At 50.9% G+C, this 16280-nt stretch overlaps 1 protein-coding gene across 5 annotated transcripts in view; it reads right to left on the bottom strand.

Moving 5' to 3' along the window:
- The window catches only part of ST8SIA5 (ST8 alpha-N-acetyl-neuraminide alpha-2,8-sialyltransferase 5), a 55487-nt gene extending 39232 nt beyond the window's left edge, over nucleotides 1-16255 (bottom strand). The window contains exon 1 of one of the 5 annotated variants that reach the window (XM_058692201.1): nucleotides 15754-16255. In XM_058692201.1, coding sequence (XP_058548184.1) covers nucleotides 15754-15884 — 131 coding nt within the window. In that variant the 5' untranslated portion in view covers nucleotides 15885-16255. The remainder of the gene's footprint in view (nucleotides 1-15753) is intronic. The other 4 variants (XM_058692203.1, XM_058692200.1, XM_058692202.1 and 1 more) reach the window with 4 other exon arrangements.
- Between the last annotated feature and the right edge of the window lie 25 nt (nucleotides 16256-16280).

Genomic DNA, 16280 nt, shown 5'->3' with positions numbered 1-16280 from the left:
AATACATAGCCTCTAAGCTACAGGAACAGGACAGCGATGGTTGTCTGAGCTGCCGTCTGGTCAACCTGGATCGGCCACTAATGAGCCCGGTGACCTTCGGCAAATCTTCAGAATTCTGTTCCCATCTTTCAGGCGAGGGGAGCTGTCTCGGATGTCTCCAGAGCCCCGGACCAGAGTATCACAGAGTTAAGCTGTCTCCTCCATGCCCACCCTGCTCCCTCCTTGGGAGTCTAGGGCGCCCCAATATTTAAGTGCCGCCCATGAATTCAAGGTGGAAACACTGTGCGGACCAAATACGCCATGTTGCATGCTGGATGCCGTCTGGGGGACCCCCCGCCAGAAGCCCCTGTGCATAAGGGAGACAGTGTGCATCATCCATCACAGCTGAGGAAACTGAGGCACTGGGTGAGAAATTACCTCTCAGCCGGAGTCCCGACTCTCAGTCTAGTCCTTGTGCCACCGACGTTCTGGATCCCGTCCCGGGAGCCAGCTGCACACAGCACGCGTTAGGGTCTTCCGTCCCGGGGGCTGGGTCAGCCCCCTCCACCTTTTGCACAAGTTCACTGCCACAACAGCACCCCCTCCAGGGAGCCCAGGGGAGCACCCTTCCCTTCCGGAGCCCATGACTACCCTCTTCCGGCCCACTCGCCCACTGATGGAGCGTGCGGTAGGAATCCACATGCCTGACCTGCTATTATTGCAAGGGTAACCTTGAGTTGGCTCTATGTGAAAAAAAAAAAAACAAAAAAACCCATAAAAGAAGAAAGTCATTCAGAAAACATCAGTATGTAACTTTCGTGGGAGGATAATCTGTTGAATTATTTATTCCCTCCCCCGCTCCAAGAAGGGAGATGGGCTTTTTTATCCTCTTACTTCAGGGCCATGTGGGTTGTGAAGGCTGAAAGCTTCCCAGCCCCCTGAAGAAACTGAGCTGGCACCAGGAGGGGAGGGGGTCCCCCAGGTCTAGGAGGGGTGGCTGGCAGAAGATGCTTCAAGTCCAGGAGGCCTGCTATGGTGGCCCGGGGTTTCCCCACCACATCCCCCTCTAGACAGACAGCAGGGCCTCAGAAAGCCCACTGCTTGGGGCACCCCAGGAAGCTGCACCTAGGGCTCCAAAAGCCTCCAGAAAGCAGTGCACAGACTGATCGAGGCTGGGGTGGCTAGGGAGCCCCCAACTGTTTGTTCCGCATAAACCCTGGGGTGGGGTCGGGGGGTAAAAGGAAGGCACCTCCATGATGATAGACTCAGTTACCCACCAGCTGGTGGATAAGGCGGGCTTTTTCTTTTTTTGAAATAAATGTTTATTCATGTTTGAGAGAGAGAATGTGAGCAGGGGAGAGTCAGAGAGAGGCAGACAGAAGATCTGAGCGGGGTCTGCGCTGACAGCAGCGAGGCCAGTGCGGGGCTCGAACTCACGAACTGTGAGATTATGACCTGAGCTGAAGTCGGACGCTCAACCAGGTGAGCCACCCAGGCGCCCCTGGATAAGGTTTAATTAAAAGAAAAAAAAACAACAAAAAAAAGGAAATGAACTCTTTCGCACCAAGTTTGTGAAATGAAATGGACAATCAGTTTTCCATTATTAACCAGCAAATCGCTTGTGTTGTCCCTCACAGCTGACTGAGGAGACCTTTCCTTTGTCTTCACGCTATTTTATTTTTATTTTATTACATACATAGACACATTCCAAATATTTATTATATTATTCTGTGTTTATCGAACAGCCCTGCCAGGCTGGGGGCTCGGATTCAACAATGAACAAAATAAAAACAAAGCCCTGCCCCAGAGGGAGGGATCTCGACCAGAGAGAGACGGATACGACGACAATAAGCTAACAGGTCATCGACGTGCAGTGTGTCAGAGGGTGAAAGGTGCCGTGGAATAAATAAAGGGCGGCGAGGGGGTAAGGAGTTTCGGGTCAGGGCGTCTCTGAGAAGGCGATATGGGGCAGGACAGGAAGTGGGTGATGAGGCAGCAGGTGGGTCCGGAGGAAGGATGTTCCAGGAGAGCGCCAACACCTGCAGGGGCCCCGAGGCCGGAGGTGATGGCTTCTCCTGGGGCTGGCAAGAGTGACCCCGCGTGAGACAGGGCAGGTGGCAGGTGATGGGGCATCCGTTCAGAGAAACAGCGCCACCTTTCTGGTCCCTCAAAACCATCTGAGAGGGAGATGAGATCAATGTCATCTTCTGAGGAGCCAAGAGCTCAGCTGGGCCACCAGGAGTCTGCAAGTGCTAAGGCCCCCCAGGCCTCCCCCAGCTCCGGGTCCACAGAAGGAACTGGTCAGAAAAGGCCTCTCCGAAAAGGTGCCTGGACCTTCCCACCCCGATCAGGGCGGAAACGCTTGCCAGCTGGGAAGCCTTTTCAGTGGGATTAATGGGCCTAACTGCCAGGTTCCCCGTGCTCCCTCGCCTGTCCCCGCTCCTGACTCACCAGTGACTCACTACTTCTCCGTGAAGGGCCGGGTGGTAACATCCCCCTCAGAAGAACCTCAGGAGGGCAAGGGAAGTGGATTCATCCCCAGGGTTCACCCAGTTGGGGCAACAGAAAAGCTGTTGTAGTGGGAGCTTCCTGAGGGAGGAGCAGAGGAGTGGGGGACTGTCCTCCCCTGAGGCACTGCAGAGGTCTCCTTGAGAGCCCCCAGGCTTGGGACCCAGGGTCCCAGGGAGCAGATAGAGCCTCCTGGATTTAACGGCCGTCCGTGGCTTTGCCGAGGCTTCTGGCTAAGGAGGTGCTGGGCCAGGGCCTGGGGCTGTCCGAGCACTGACAGTGCTAGGGCAGGGGCAGGGGCACATGTAGACATCCAGCCAGCGGAGGGGTCCAGAGAGAGTGAAACCAGACAAGCTCCAGGCACAGTCCTGAGACCACCTTGCCACCCCCAATCTACAGACCACGGAAGAGCCTGGGCCCCTCAGCCGACATCCAAACACTGCATTCTCTGGGCCGCTGTTCCAGACCTCCCTTCCAAGAGAGGCTGTGGCAAGTGGAGCACGGGGTGAGAGAGGAGCTGCGGGCACACACACAGCCTTCCTGCTGTCCTCTGGCACTCTGGGCCCAAATGGCACACCACAGTGAGCAGAGTGGGGACCCCTGGCTCCTTGGAAGGCAGCGGAGTGATGTAGACATCGGGGGCGGGTCCCGTCAAACACTCATCCATGCATTTAGTCCAACCGCTCTGAGAGCTCCCACTAATTCTGTCTTTTCCATCTGATGACGTGTCCCAGATCCTGCGTGTGCGCGTGTCTCCGGGGTCAGCAGCCCACCCTCTTCTCCCAAACCTGGGGAACCCCGTCCGGCTGAACTTCTCCAGTCATTTCATTCCTGCACCAGCCTTGGCTCCTGCTACGGGTTGTATCCGTCCCTCCGAAATTCGTATGTTTAAGTCCTGATCCCCACTACCGGTGAAGGTGACCTTACTTGGGAATCACCGACGGTATTAGTTAAATTAGGATGAGGTCATACTGGAGTAGGGTGGGCCCCCATATAAAAAAAGGAAATTCGGACAGCGACACGTACGCAGGGGGGGGACGCCATGTGAAGATGAAGGGGGAGACCCTATAAGCCGAGGAAGGCCAAAGATGACAGGCAAAGCTGCAGAAGCTACGGGACAGGCACGGAATGGGTTCCCCCTCACAGCTCGCAGAAGGAACCAGCCCTGCTGACACCTTCATCGTAGACTTCCAGCCTCCAGAACTTTTGGTTGGAGCCGCCCTGTTTGTGGTACTTTGTTACAACGGCTCCACCAGACCCAACTAGGGTTGCTTCTCTGATCCTCTAGGGCGAGACCTTCCTCTTTCTTCAAGACTCCCCTCAAATCCTCAGCCTTGTCCAGTGATTCCCAAGCTTGGCTCTGTGGAGCACTGGGGTACCCTGTGAGACTCTGCAGAGGAGGGAGGGGACGTGGTGGAGGGTGGGGGTGAGGAAGAGGGAGCCAGGTGGGGAGGACTGGAGCCCCCACCCTGTTTCAAACCGGTAGTCTCCTTTATCCATTGAAGACACAGGTTTCCACAAGGACTGAGGCCATAGGAGTCTCTCTGTCCTGGAGAGAGTTAGTACGTAACAGAGTTTGTGAACTTTTCATGAATAGTTGGTCCCTCTCCCCCATGAGCTCCTTGAAAGGGAACCTGTTTGCTACATCTCGGCAACCAGAAACTCGAGCCAAACAATCCAACAGAAATACACCAGGAGCCACATGCATAATCTAGAATGTTCTGCTAGCCACAATAAAAACACCTAACAAAATTCCATAGAAGTGACTATACAGACACACAAATGAGTGGTGTGTAAAACCAGTGAAGTCTGAATAAGGTTGATGGATTGTATCAATGTTAATTTCCTGGTTGTGACATCGGTACTATAATTTTGCAAGATGTTACCATCTGGAGAAACAGGAGTAGGGTATACAGATTCTCTCCGGACTATTTCTTACACCTGTATGTGAGTCTACAATTCTCAAAATAAAAAGGTTTCTACGAAGTAAAAAAAAAAAAGTGAAATTAATTTTAACAATATATTTGTATTTAATCTAATATACCAAAAAATTGTCATTTCAACATATAATCAATTTAAAAATTAGTGGGATATGTTACATCTTTTTTCATATTATGTCTTTGAAATCTAGCGTGTATTTTATACTTACACACAACACACCTTAGTTTAGATCTGTCTCATTTCCGGTGTTCCACAGCCACACGTGGCTAGTGGCTATTATATTGGACACCAAAGGTCTGGTATAGAAAGGGCACAGAAGTTACGCTTGCTGAATGAACGAACAAACTAATGAATGAATGAACAAACGAACGAATGAACGAATGAAGCGAGAAGGCAAGCACTTAATCAACCAACCCAAGGCGAGGCTGAGTGAGACTGGATGTGCAGAATGCCCCCACCCCACCAGCTGGAGGGCACTGGGTGGGAGCTTTGGGAACATCAGCTCTACATGCACTGGACCGAGAGTCATGAACCTGTGTCAGGACAGCAGCCCAGCCTGACAGGGAAGAAAGAGAAAACACTCTTTTTCTCTTAAAGGAGAGTCCGCCTCCTTTAAGCCTTCTTTTGGAAGGTTGTGGTTTATTTCTGGGGAAATAGCAGTGGTGATCCCAGAAATACTGATCCTCAGCCTGATGCGCTGGGGAAGAATGGAGGGGGAAGAATGGTGAGCTGGGGTGGGGGTGGGGGGGTGGAGGCGGAGGCTTAGGTTCCTTTGCTCAGAGACTCAACAGAAGCAGCACAAATCACATACACTCTCAGGCTGGGGTGAGCACGGATGCATTTTATTCTCCCAATAAGCTTGGCACCCTCGCTGTGCGGTGTCCCACACGCCATCTCCTGGCTTACCAGCCTCGTTTCCATCACCCACCATCCAGGGGCTCTGCAGGACCCGTGGGCCCCTTGCAAACAGGATTGGCAAAGCCGGGCCCAAGCCTCTGTCCGGAAGGGCCGGCCCACCTCATCAGAGCCAGGAAAGAGAGAGCAGCCCTCTTGGCCATCCACTCACACTGCAGAGGACTCAGCAGAGACCACAGAGGCCCCCCGGCTCACAGAGCACTAAGGAATAAAAGAAATTCAAAAGCCTTCGGTGGTTTCCATCACCTGCTCCTGCAGCCTCAACACCCCAGCCTGCCCCCTGAATCACCCCCCTGGAGCGCACTGGCTCTCCAAAGCCCACATCAGGTCCCACCCGGCTACTCATCATCCCAACTGCTCTCACCTTTGAAACCTACAAAATTTGTCATCTATGCCACACAGTTACAGGCTTATTTATACAGTTTACATATTTTTCATGTCTGTCTCTTTAAGTGTGCTGTAAGTTCCTTAAGAACATGTATCATATCTAATAATTCTTCGGTAACATCCCCTCCTCCCCCTGGTTCAAAGCTGAGTGCACATTTAGTTGACATTTGTCTGTTTTTAGGAAAAGTTCAGAGGTTCCCTTTGTATGTATCCATTCATTCAATGATCAATGTCAGGCACTGTGCTGGGTCCTGGGAATTGGGAGATGGGTAAAACATCTCTTTTAGGGGCACCTGGGTAGCTCAGTCAGTTAAGTGTCTGACTTTGGCTCAAGTCATGATCTCATGGTTTGTGAGTTCGAGCCCCATGTTGGGCTCTGTGCTGACAGCTCAGAGTCTGGAGCCTGGTTCAGATTCTGTGTCTCCCTCTATCAAAAATAAATAAACATTAAAATTAAAAAAAAAAAAAAACCCACCTCTTTTAAGGGTCTTACAAGCTTTGTGACCTCATACAAGTTACTCACCCTCTCTGAGTATTAAATGAGGATGACTGTCTCTGTTTAGCAGGACTGCTGTAAGGATTAAATGAAATAATCTTCCTTTAGGATTATCTCCTAAGGTCAGAGCCTGGCTCATAAACCCTTAAGGAATGTTAATAATATCATTAGCTAATGAATCCTTCCCCTGTGTGTGGTGGGGAAGGGGCGGGGGTCCTTACACACAGGGTGAAGGGCTAAACTAGAGATGTTTTGGATGAGAGGGTCTTAGATGAGAAGTGAGTGGGCCTGGATAAGTCAAAGAAGAGATGCCAAGTCCTCTAAGAGGTAAAATTTCCCTGAAAAAGTACAGATGTCAAAAAGAAAAGAACTGGCCAGAGAAAGGGATAGGGAGAAGAGTGAGAGAACAGCACTGTGCCTCTGGGGGACCTCTGGGGAAGGGATGGGGAGCTGACACCCCAACCAAGAGTGGAATGGGCACACAGCAGGTCAGACGCAGGACTGCACTGAGGCAAGCAAGGCTCCCAGGGCACAAAATTGCAGGCAGCCCCTGATCCCAGGCTTGTGCAAGGGCAGGGTGGACCCCGAAGAGGGAGGCCTCCGTGAGTTCTGTCCCCTGGGTGCCTGGCTTGCCTCACCCGAGTCCCAGCCCTGCAGCAGGTGCTCAAGACAAGCTTGCCCTTACCAGAGAAACGATAAGGTCATTATGCGGGCACAGCACACACCCCGGTGGCAGTCAGCTCGGCATCTTTCTCCTCTCTGGGGGACTGTCCATCTCCACCAGGTCCCTACTAGGCACCCTTCCCCTCCAGAACCAGCCCCTGGGTAGACCCTCCAGCCCCTATGGTCCCATCTCCTGGGCTGTGCCTGCTTCTCAGGGCAGCCGAACAGAAGGAGGGGTGGCTCCTCGAGGAGAGGCTTCAAACACACACTTCAGATACAGCACAGAGTCAGGCTGTGCTTTTCCTTGACCCAGTTTCATATCCTCAGGTCTCAGGCCTGCACCAGCCACATGCAGGCAGCCCAGATCTGCACCCTCCCGACACAGGAGAGAGCAAGGCTGGGGGAAAGAGAGCGTATAGGGGAGTTTTCTCCATGAAAGGCAGGACAAAGTAGACCCAACCTCTGCTCCTGTGTGATGGAAAAAATAGAAAACCCAAATCATCTTTAACCATTAAAGGAATGGAATTAGTAACTTATGGCCTTCCCACAAGGAAAACATTAGGTGTGGATGGCTCTGCAGGCGAGTTCTACCAAGCTTTCAAAGAACAGATGATCTCAAACCTGCATAAATCATTCCACAGAATAGGGGCGCCTGGGTGGCGCAGTCGGTTAAGCGTCCGACTTCAGCCAGGTCACGATCTCACGGTCCGTGAGTTCGAGCCCCGCATCAGGCTCTGGGCTGATGGCTCGGACCCTGGAGCCTGCTTCCGATTCTGTGTCTCCCTCTCTCTCTGCCCCTCCCCCGTTCATGCTCTGTCTCTCTCTGTCCCAAAAATAAATAAAAACGTTGAAAAAAAATTTAAAAAAAAAAAATCATTCCACAGAATGAAGAGGGAATATCCCCCAACTCCTTTTACAAGACTGGTTTTAAGACAAGACAAAGGCAGCATTATCAGCGAAAATTACACACCAGTAGCATTCAATAACATAAGGTACAATATCTTAAATAAAAATTTTACTCAACAAAATCTCACGTCATGGAAAATAAATAATACACTATCAACAAGCTGGGTTTATCCCTACAATTTTAAGTTTAACATCTACTAATGGAATTTATCCCATCAAAAGATTGAAGGCCAAAAAACCCTATATATCACCCAACAAAGGTAGAAAACTCATCTGCTAAAATGAATATCCGAATACCATAAAACAAGTAAGCAAAATGTGTTGGCATATTCTACAACGGAGTCGTCTTAATCTCTTAGAGCTTATCTATAAAAAAACCAAAACCAAAACCAAAACACTAAGCAGATATACTCACTGCAGACTCTTGAACCATCATTCCCCTTAAGGTTAGATTTGGTCACACCATACACAAAAATCAACTCAAGTGGAGCAAAGACTTCAACCTAAGAGCTAAAATTATAAAACTCTTAGAAGAAAACACAGGGGTAACTCTTTGTGACGCTGGTCAGCGGGCGTGGGCAGTGACTTCTTAGATATGGTATCTAAAGCACAAGAGACCAACAGCAAAATACATATACATGAATCAGAATTCACCAGAATTAAAAACTTTCACGCTTAAAGAAAGTAAAAAGTCAACCCCCAGAATGAGAGAAATGTTTTAGAAATTATATATTTGATAAGGGACTTATATTTAGAATCTACAAAGAACTCTCACAATCATAAAAGGACAACTCATCCAATTTGAAAATGGGCAACGGATCTGAATAGACATTTCTCCAAAGAAAATATACAACTGGCCAGGAAGTACTCGAAAGTCTGTTCCACATCATTAGTCATCAAGGAAATACGAAATCAAACCCACAACGAAATACCGCTTCAAACCCATTGAGATGGCTATGACCAAAAGGATAGACAATAATGAGTGTTTTAAAAACTGTGGAAAAATTGGAGTGCTCATGCACTGCTTGGAGGGAGTATAAAATGGTGTAACCACTTTGGAAAGGAGTCTGGCAATTCCTCAAACGGCGTAACATAGCGTTACCACATGACCCAGCAATTGCACTTGCCAGTATATACCCAAGAGAAATGGAAATGGATGTCCACACAAAAACCTGCACACAAATGCTCATCACAGCATTATTCATAACAGCAAAAACAAGAACCGAATCTCTACCACTGGAGAACGGACAAAATGTGGCCTATTTATAAATGGAATCCTATTGAGCAACAAAAAGATAAACAAAAAGAAATGAAGTACTTGACGCATATTATAACATGGATGACCTTTGAAAACATCAAGCTTAATGAAAGATGACAGTCATATTGGACACATAGCATATGATGCCATTTGTATGAAATGCCCAGAAGAGGCAAACCTATAGAGACAGGAGATACGCTAGAGTGTGTATATATCCCTACAGCTGGGAGAGATGAGAGTACTAGGGGTCATGATGGTTAAGGAGTCCTGGGTTTCTTTTTGGGGTAATGAAAATATTCTAACATTGATTGCGGCGATGGGCGCACAATGGTGTGACTATACCCCAAGTCATTTAACTGTACACTTTAAGTGGGCAAATTATATTTTGATAAAGCTATTTAAAAACAAAGTTTAACAAGAAGAAAAAAATGAGGATTAAGGCCAGGATATTCACTATGACATTTTTATTGAACATTACAGCAAAGGTCCTAGCCAATTCAATAAGACAAGAAAACTAAGTAAGGTATAGGGTTGGGATAAAAGAGAAAAAGTCTATGTAGAAATTCCAGAAGACTCTACAGATAAATTATTGTCATTATGTATACATTATCCAGGTTGCTGATTATATAATCAGTATACCAAAAAAAATCAAATGTATTTCTATATACTAGCTACAAGTGCTTAGAAAATATAATTTTTAAAATTATGTTTTTATGGGGAGCCTGGGTGGCTCAGTCGGTTAAGGGTCTGACTTTTGATTTCAGTCCAGGTCATGATCCCAGGGTTCATGGGATCCAGTCCCAAGTCTGGCTCTGCACTGACAATGCAGAGCCTGCTCGGGATTCTCTCTCCCTTTCTCTCTGCCCCTCCCCTGCTCACTTGCATTCTCATTCTCTCTCTCTCTCTCTCTCTCTCTCCCTCCCTCCCTCCCTCTCTCTCTCTCAAAATACATAAACCTTAAAAAAATAAAAATTAAAAAATTAAAGTGAAAAAAAAAAAGGCAGGTTGAGACCAGATTGTACAAAAATCTGCAATGACCTTTCTTTCTACCTAAAAAAGAAACAACAACGACAACAACAAAAACAACCATTGCCCTTTCCCTGACCCTCTGTTAAGGTGTAAGTCCTAGCAGTCCCCAGCAATCTAGGGATGCAAGTTTATGTGAAGTAAAAGCTTGACTAACAAAGGAGCAGGGAGGCAGTGGAGGGCTTAAAGGAAGAGGGTACAATTTTCATGCCCCTCATTCTAGAAACTCCTTCTTTTGTTTGACCCATCCTCCTCCCCAAATCCAAGTGGGCCGTATCCTACCTGATCCCTCTGCTGTGTGTGTCACAGGTGACTGCTCCTTGCCTGGCACCAGTATCCCTTGGTTTCCTTAACACCTGTTCCCCTCTACTCTATGCAGCCTCAGTTTCCAGAGCCAGCTCTCCTCTCCAGACCCTTAGGTGCCGGCATACCTCAAGGCTCTCCTTTGTGCCCCGACCTTCATCATCTTTCATTCTGTTCTCTCCCGGGTGACCTCATCCAACCTCATCACAGGGACCAGAGTTTTTCCAACGAAGGGTTTCAAACCAGCAGGTTATAAGATCGTGTGGGTGGTTTGCCCCTGGAATTTTTTAAGCTTTTGGATTGTGGTAAAATATACACAACAGAAATTTACCCTTGTAACCATTTTTAAGTCTACAGTTCAAGGGTATTAAGTGTACCCAATCTGTTGGGTAACCATCACCCCCCTCCATCTCCGAAACTTTTTCATCTTCCCAAACTGAAACTCTGTACCCATTAGACACTAATTGCCACCCACCTCTAGCCTCTAGCAACCGCCATTCTACTTTTCCGTGTCTATGAATTGACTACTCTAGGTGCCTCCTGTAGGGGAAACATACCATATTTGTCATTTTGCGCCTGGTTATTTTAGCAGAATGTCTTCAAGATTCATCCACGCTGTAGCGTGCATCAGATTTCCCGTCCTTTTTAAGGCTGGATTTGTTTTTTAAAGTAAGCGGAACAAAAAATATTAAAGCATATTTCTTTTCTTTTCTTTTTACTGTTTATTTTTGAGAGACAGAGAGCACAAGCGGAGGGATGGCAGAGAGAGGGAGACAGAGGATCAGAAGCAGGCTCTGTGCTGACAGCAGCGAGACCCGAGGTGGGGCTTCAACTCACTGTGAGATCATGACCTGAGCCGAAGTTGGATGCTCAACCAACTAAGCCACCCAGGCGCCCAAAGCGTATTTCTTTCTTTCATTTTTTTTTTAATTTTTAACGTTTATTTATTTTTGAGAGACAGAGTACGAGTGGGGGAGGGACAGAGAGAGAGGGAGGGAGACACAGCATCTGAAGCAGGCTCCAGGCTCTGAGCTGTCAGCACAGAGCCGGATGAGGGGCTTAAACTCACAAACCAGGAGATCGTGACCCGAGCCGAAGTCGGACGCTTAACCAGCTGAGCCACCCAGGCGCCCCAAAAGCATATCTCTTATCATAAGGCCAAATACTGTTTCACAAAATGTTTGTTTCAGATGGATGTGTATGTGAGTGTGTTCGAGATCTCTGGCCTATTTCTTACTGTGGATAACAATGATAAAGGGTGGGAAAATGCTGATTTTGATGGTGACTACACCATCTCCATTGCTAGCCTGGCTCTCCACCCCCCACCCCGCCCGCCCCCCCCCCCACCCCCGCCCCAGTTCTGGAGCTCATTCCCAAGGAGCTGCAGGATTGCTCTAGGTGGATCTCTTGCAGTGTCTTAACAGATCCAGACTCAAATCTGTTACCCTCCTTCCTCCAAACATGCTTTTCTCACACATCTCCTACTTGATTCTCCATAATCAAGCCCTGCCTGCCTCACCTTGCACCCCGCCCCCCACTATACAGCTGTGACATTCTAGTTATGCAGAATTACTTCGCTTCCCTCTGCACTTTGCTGTCCTTATCCAAGCTGGGTTTCATCCCCCTTCCTTCCACCTCCCCCTATGCCTATAGTCATTTCCCTTTCAGACTCCCTTCATATGCCTCCGTGTACCTTGAAACAATCCTGATCCACTATGGCCCCCTACTCATTTTTGGAATCCTTTGCTCACACCTCCAGTTTGGCTTATGTGTGTATCATGTGCCTTTCTGTCTTCCCAAGAGACTGCACGCTCCCCAGAGCCCCTGGGCTGTGTTCGTCTTGCACACCACTGTCCTCAGAATTTCGTGCCCTGTTTAGTATACAGCAAATCTTCACTAAGCACTTGTTCAACTAAGAACAGACACGAGGAAGCCAAGAACATCAAGGACAAACTTCGCAGTTGTGTCTCATGTTGTTTCTTCCCAATCCACAGAGTCTCCTTACAGATACTATGCCCCCTGAGCCCTCTGCACTGCCCCCCTTCTCCCCTCCTGACCACCAGAGTGTTTGCAAGATGGGTCCCCAGAGTCCTGACTGGGAACTCCCGGAAGTGACCACTGCACAGCACACGGAGAGGCCAGGCGTCCAAAGAAAGAACACGTATCGACTCACATCCCCCGCTCCCTCATAGTGAAACCTGTCCCTGACTCCCACTGAAACAGTCTGCCACCTTTGTGCCCGTGAGCTCTTGTGAGGTTGGCTAACAATGGAGGCTTTGCTGAATACATCATCAACCCAGCCCAGCACAGACGCAAAGGGCAGCAGCCTTCAGGAATCCCCGAGGTCTAAAGGGGATCTGCCCCTACACCAGATTCTCCTCACTTTTGACCAGGTTGTGACAACGGCCTCCCAGTCTCTCCCCATTGCTAACCTCTCCTTACAAAGCCCAGATAAACTTCCTTCCTAGTGGCTTTTATCATATCACTACCCTACTCAAAGACCCCATGTGGCTCCCTACAACTGAATGAACCAAGTTCAAACTGTCCTTCCCAATCCACAAAGCACCTACTGAAGCTTCTCGCCCAACGTTACATCTGGTCCTCCTTGTCCACACTCCCCCTTCTACCAGCTGGACCCACTTCTTCACTGCGTCTTCCAATTACCCCGGGTGCACACACACCACTTTCAATCATTTCTTCATTATCCAGTATTTATCGAGAGCTTACTGTGTGCCAGGCAACCATATTTGGTGCTCAGGGTGCAGGTGGGAACAAAACAGAGAGAATCCCTGCCTCCTGGGGCTTTCAGTCTAGAGCAGGGTTTCTCCACTTCAGCACTGGTAGTTGGGGCTGGGCGATGCCTTCTTGCGGGAGGCAGGTGATGCACTGTCAGATCTTTAGCAGCATCCCTGGCCCCTACCCTTAATGTGCCAGTAGCACTCTCTCCCAGTGTGACGACCCAAAATGTGCCCAGATACTGCCTGGGGGTAATGCTCCTCTCCCCCCAGAGAACTGTGGATCTAGAGCGGCAGGGGGAGCTTGCTACGAGTCAGCTGGGGAGCCTATGAAAAAAGCAGGTACTGGCTCCATCCCCAGAGGCTCAGATTCTGAGCCCAAGAATCTGCATTTCAGTGGCCCCGTGAGTGATTCTCATGAGGCTGTCTCAAGACCTCTGTCTGGGGAACACTCAAGTGTGGAGTGTTTTCCAGACAGGACACAGACCAATAATCACATCAGGTCAGTTCATCACAATGAGATGTGTAACAAACAAGACAGGTAAACAGGTGGGTGGGTAGTCCAGGCATGGGAGATGTAGAAGGGTGTAGCGCCTTTGCTCGCACTCTCTTCGGTTCTGGAATGTGCACTTCCCCTTCCCACCCACCCCCCCACGCCCCGAACACACCCACCTAAATCTTCTGTTTCCTTCAAGGGCCTGATTAATTTCTACCTCCTCCAGGCAGTCTTCCCTAACTACTCCAGTCCACTGGAACTTCCTTCCTCCGGCAATTTAATTAACACTGACTATTTATCTATCTCCTTTGTGGTCCTTTTGTTTCCCCAAAGAGACCTCAAAGCCCCTGAACACCAGGACCGCGGAATCATCTTCACAGACCCTCACAGCATCCTTCCAGGATCAGGTGTGTGCAGGTTCTGTTTGCCTGACTGGATGAGCCCAAGTCGATGGAGTGCAGCCTGGGAGGTGACAGCTGAGATTTAGGGAGTCAGGATCTCTGTGTGAGGGAGGGATGGGAGGCAGCTAGCACCCCCACCCGACACCACCGACACCAGGGAGGGCTTGCCAGAGCAACCAGTTAGTAGTTGAGCTGGCGTTTCCCCTGGGCGCTGATGTTTTCCCACTGTTGGCAAGGCAGCAGGGATCCCAGCAGCCCCAGTGGTGCTGCAGGTACCAGCAGGGTGCAGGAACCCAGAGCCACCCCGCTGTGTCGCAAGTGCAGGTGGAGGCCGTTTGGGGCCCAGCGGCCTTTGTGTAGGGTTATCTTGCAGGGGCAGCTGTGGCCGGAAGAGGAGGCAAACCCGGGCAAGCCAGGAAACTCTGAAACTGTCCTTCAAAGCCCCCAGCACCATGCAAAGCTCAGCAGCTGCTTTTAACCAGGCAACAGTGCTGTCTGGGGAGGTCAGGAGCAGAGGCCAAATGTCCACAAACGTCCTGGACAAGGGACCTCAGACTCCCCAGCTCTGGGACGTGGAAGGGGAAATAGCCTAACTGCCTGGCTTGCCTGCTTCTGGGAGGAAACCCAGCAGCAACCCTCACCCAAACCAGGGGCACGAACTAGAGGCACAAGAGACTGATGTGGAACCCAAACGACGAAAAGAGAACAACCGTTTTAATATTTGGAAGTCTGGAGAAGACAAGATGTGTATGCAGCTGGAGAGGCCTCTTGTTTTCCATCGGCCTGGGGGGAGGGGCAGTGAGCGAGCGTGGGGAGGCACTGGCAGCCAAGACCTGCAGCCCGAAGGAGAGGTAGGCTATTTCCAAAAGAGGCTCTGATGTGGGAGTATCCTAGGGTCAGCGCTCTCCCGCAGCTCTGAAACCAGCTAGAGTAACCTGAAGCGTCTCCCCCCCCCCCCGCCGCCCCCCAGCAGAAGGAAACGGCTGGCATTTCGCACACACAGCGACCGAGGCCGTGACACCTCCCACTGCTCTCTTTCTCTGAACGGGACTTCGCGCGTGGACGGGGTGGGGTGGGAAGCGAGCCAACGAGGGGAGAGCTAACTTCTGCCGCAGCTCTGACCTTCCGTGTAAGGTGGAGAAAGAACAATTTGTCTCAGAAGGGATCGGGTTGTGAGTTTCACACACCCAGCGGTTACTGGGTGATTAAAATTCCCTATCCCTGTGGCACCGTCCCGCCCACCTCTCACTCCCCACCTTACCCTGCACTCCTGCGGGGAGGAGGAATGCTTTCCCCCTAGAAGCCCTCACAAAAGTTCAGGATTCACGGGGTGATCCTATTGGGTTTTGAGCCCTCCGCTCCTGGGAGCCTCCCCTCCAACCAAATGGCCACGGCACTGTAGATGTGGACGACTCCGATCTGACCCCGTGGCTCCTCGGGGCATTCAGATGGATTTATCGGCAGCTCGGCGGCTCGGAATTCCAACCTGCCCCCCATTGTCACAAGAGAACAAAGTTGTCGCACCCCTCTGGCCCACGCTGGGCAGGCGCTCTCCTCCCCCTGGGAGATGAGATGCGCTTCGGAGAGCCACGACCCAAACCTAACGCGGCAGTGCTGGAAGCCAAGTGCGGAGCCACGGTCACTCAGCCCGGGGACACCCGGGCCGACTCTGTGGCCGCCACCCGGGGGTTCGCCCGCGGGCTCCGTGCACCCCCCCGCCCGCGCTCAGACTTTCTTACCTCTTGATGTAGTTTCTGCCATACAAGATCTGTTGCAGCAAGGTCACCAAGGCGAAGGCGCAGATGAAGATGAAGAGTAAAGTTCGGTTCCCCAACAAATCCCGGTTCGCCGAGGGGTCGGCGTAGCGCATCCTGGCGGCCGCTCGCGCACGGCGGGGCGCGGCGGGCGCCGGGCGCCTGGCGGGCCCCGCAATCACGCGCGGGGCTTCGCGGCCCCGGAGGGCGCGCCGCCGACCGGGAGCCTCTCGGCGCTGTTAGGCGGGCAGGGGACTTGGCCAGGCAAAGTTTCCGCCCGGCGGGGCGGGCACAGGGGGCATCCGAGCGTGGCCGGCGCCAGGGCGGCGGGCAGGGCAGGGCTGGCCCCGGAGAGCTCGGCCGCAGCCCCGGGCCTTCCCTCCGGACGCCTTTACCTCTGGACGCCCGTGCCGGGCAGCCGCCGATTTCCCTGCGGAGAGGCGACTCCAGGTGCCCCGGGCCCGGGGCGGCCCCTCCCGCCGAGGTGACGACCAATGGGGAGCGGGGCCCGC

Source organism: Neofelis nebulosa, chromosome 11 (assembly GCF_028018385.1).
Source record: "Neofelis nebulosa isolate mNeoNeb1 chromosome 11, mNeoNeb1.pri, whole genome shotgun sequence".
Classification (NCBI taxonomy): domain Eukaryota; kingdom Metazoa; phylum Chordata; class Mammalia; order Carnivora; family Felidae; genus Neofelis; species Neofelis nebulosa.
Note: the sequence above shows the minus strand (reverse complement) of the source record. Positions and strands in the feature narration are given on the sequence as shown.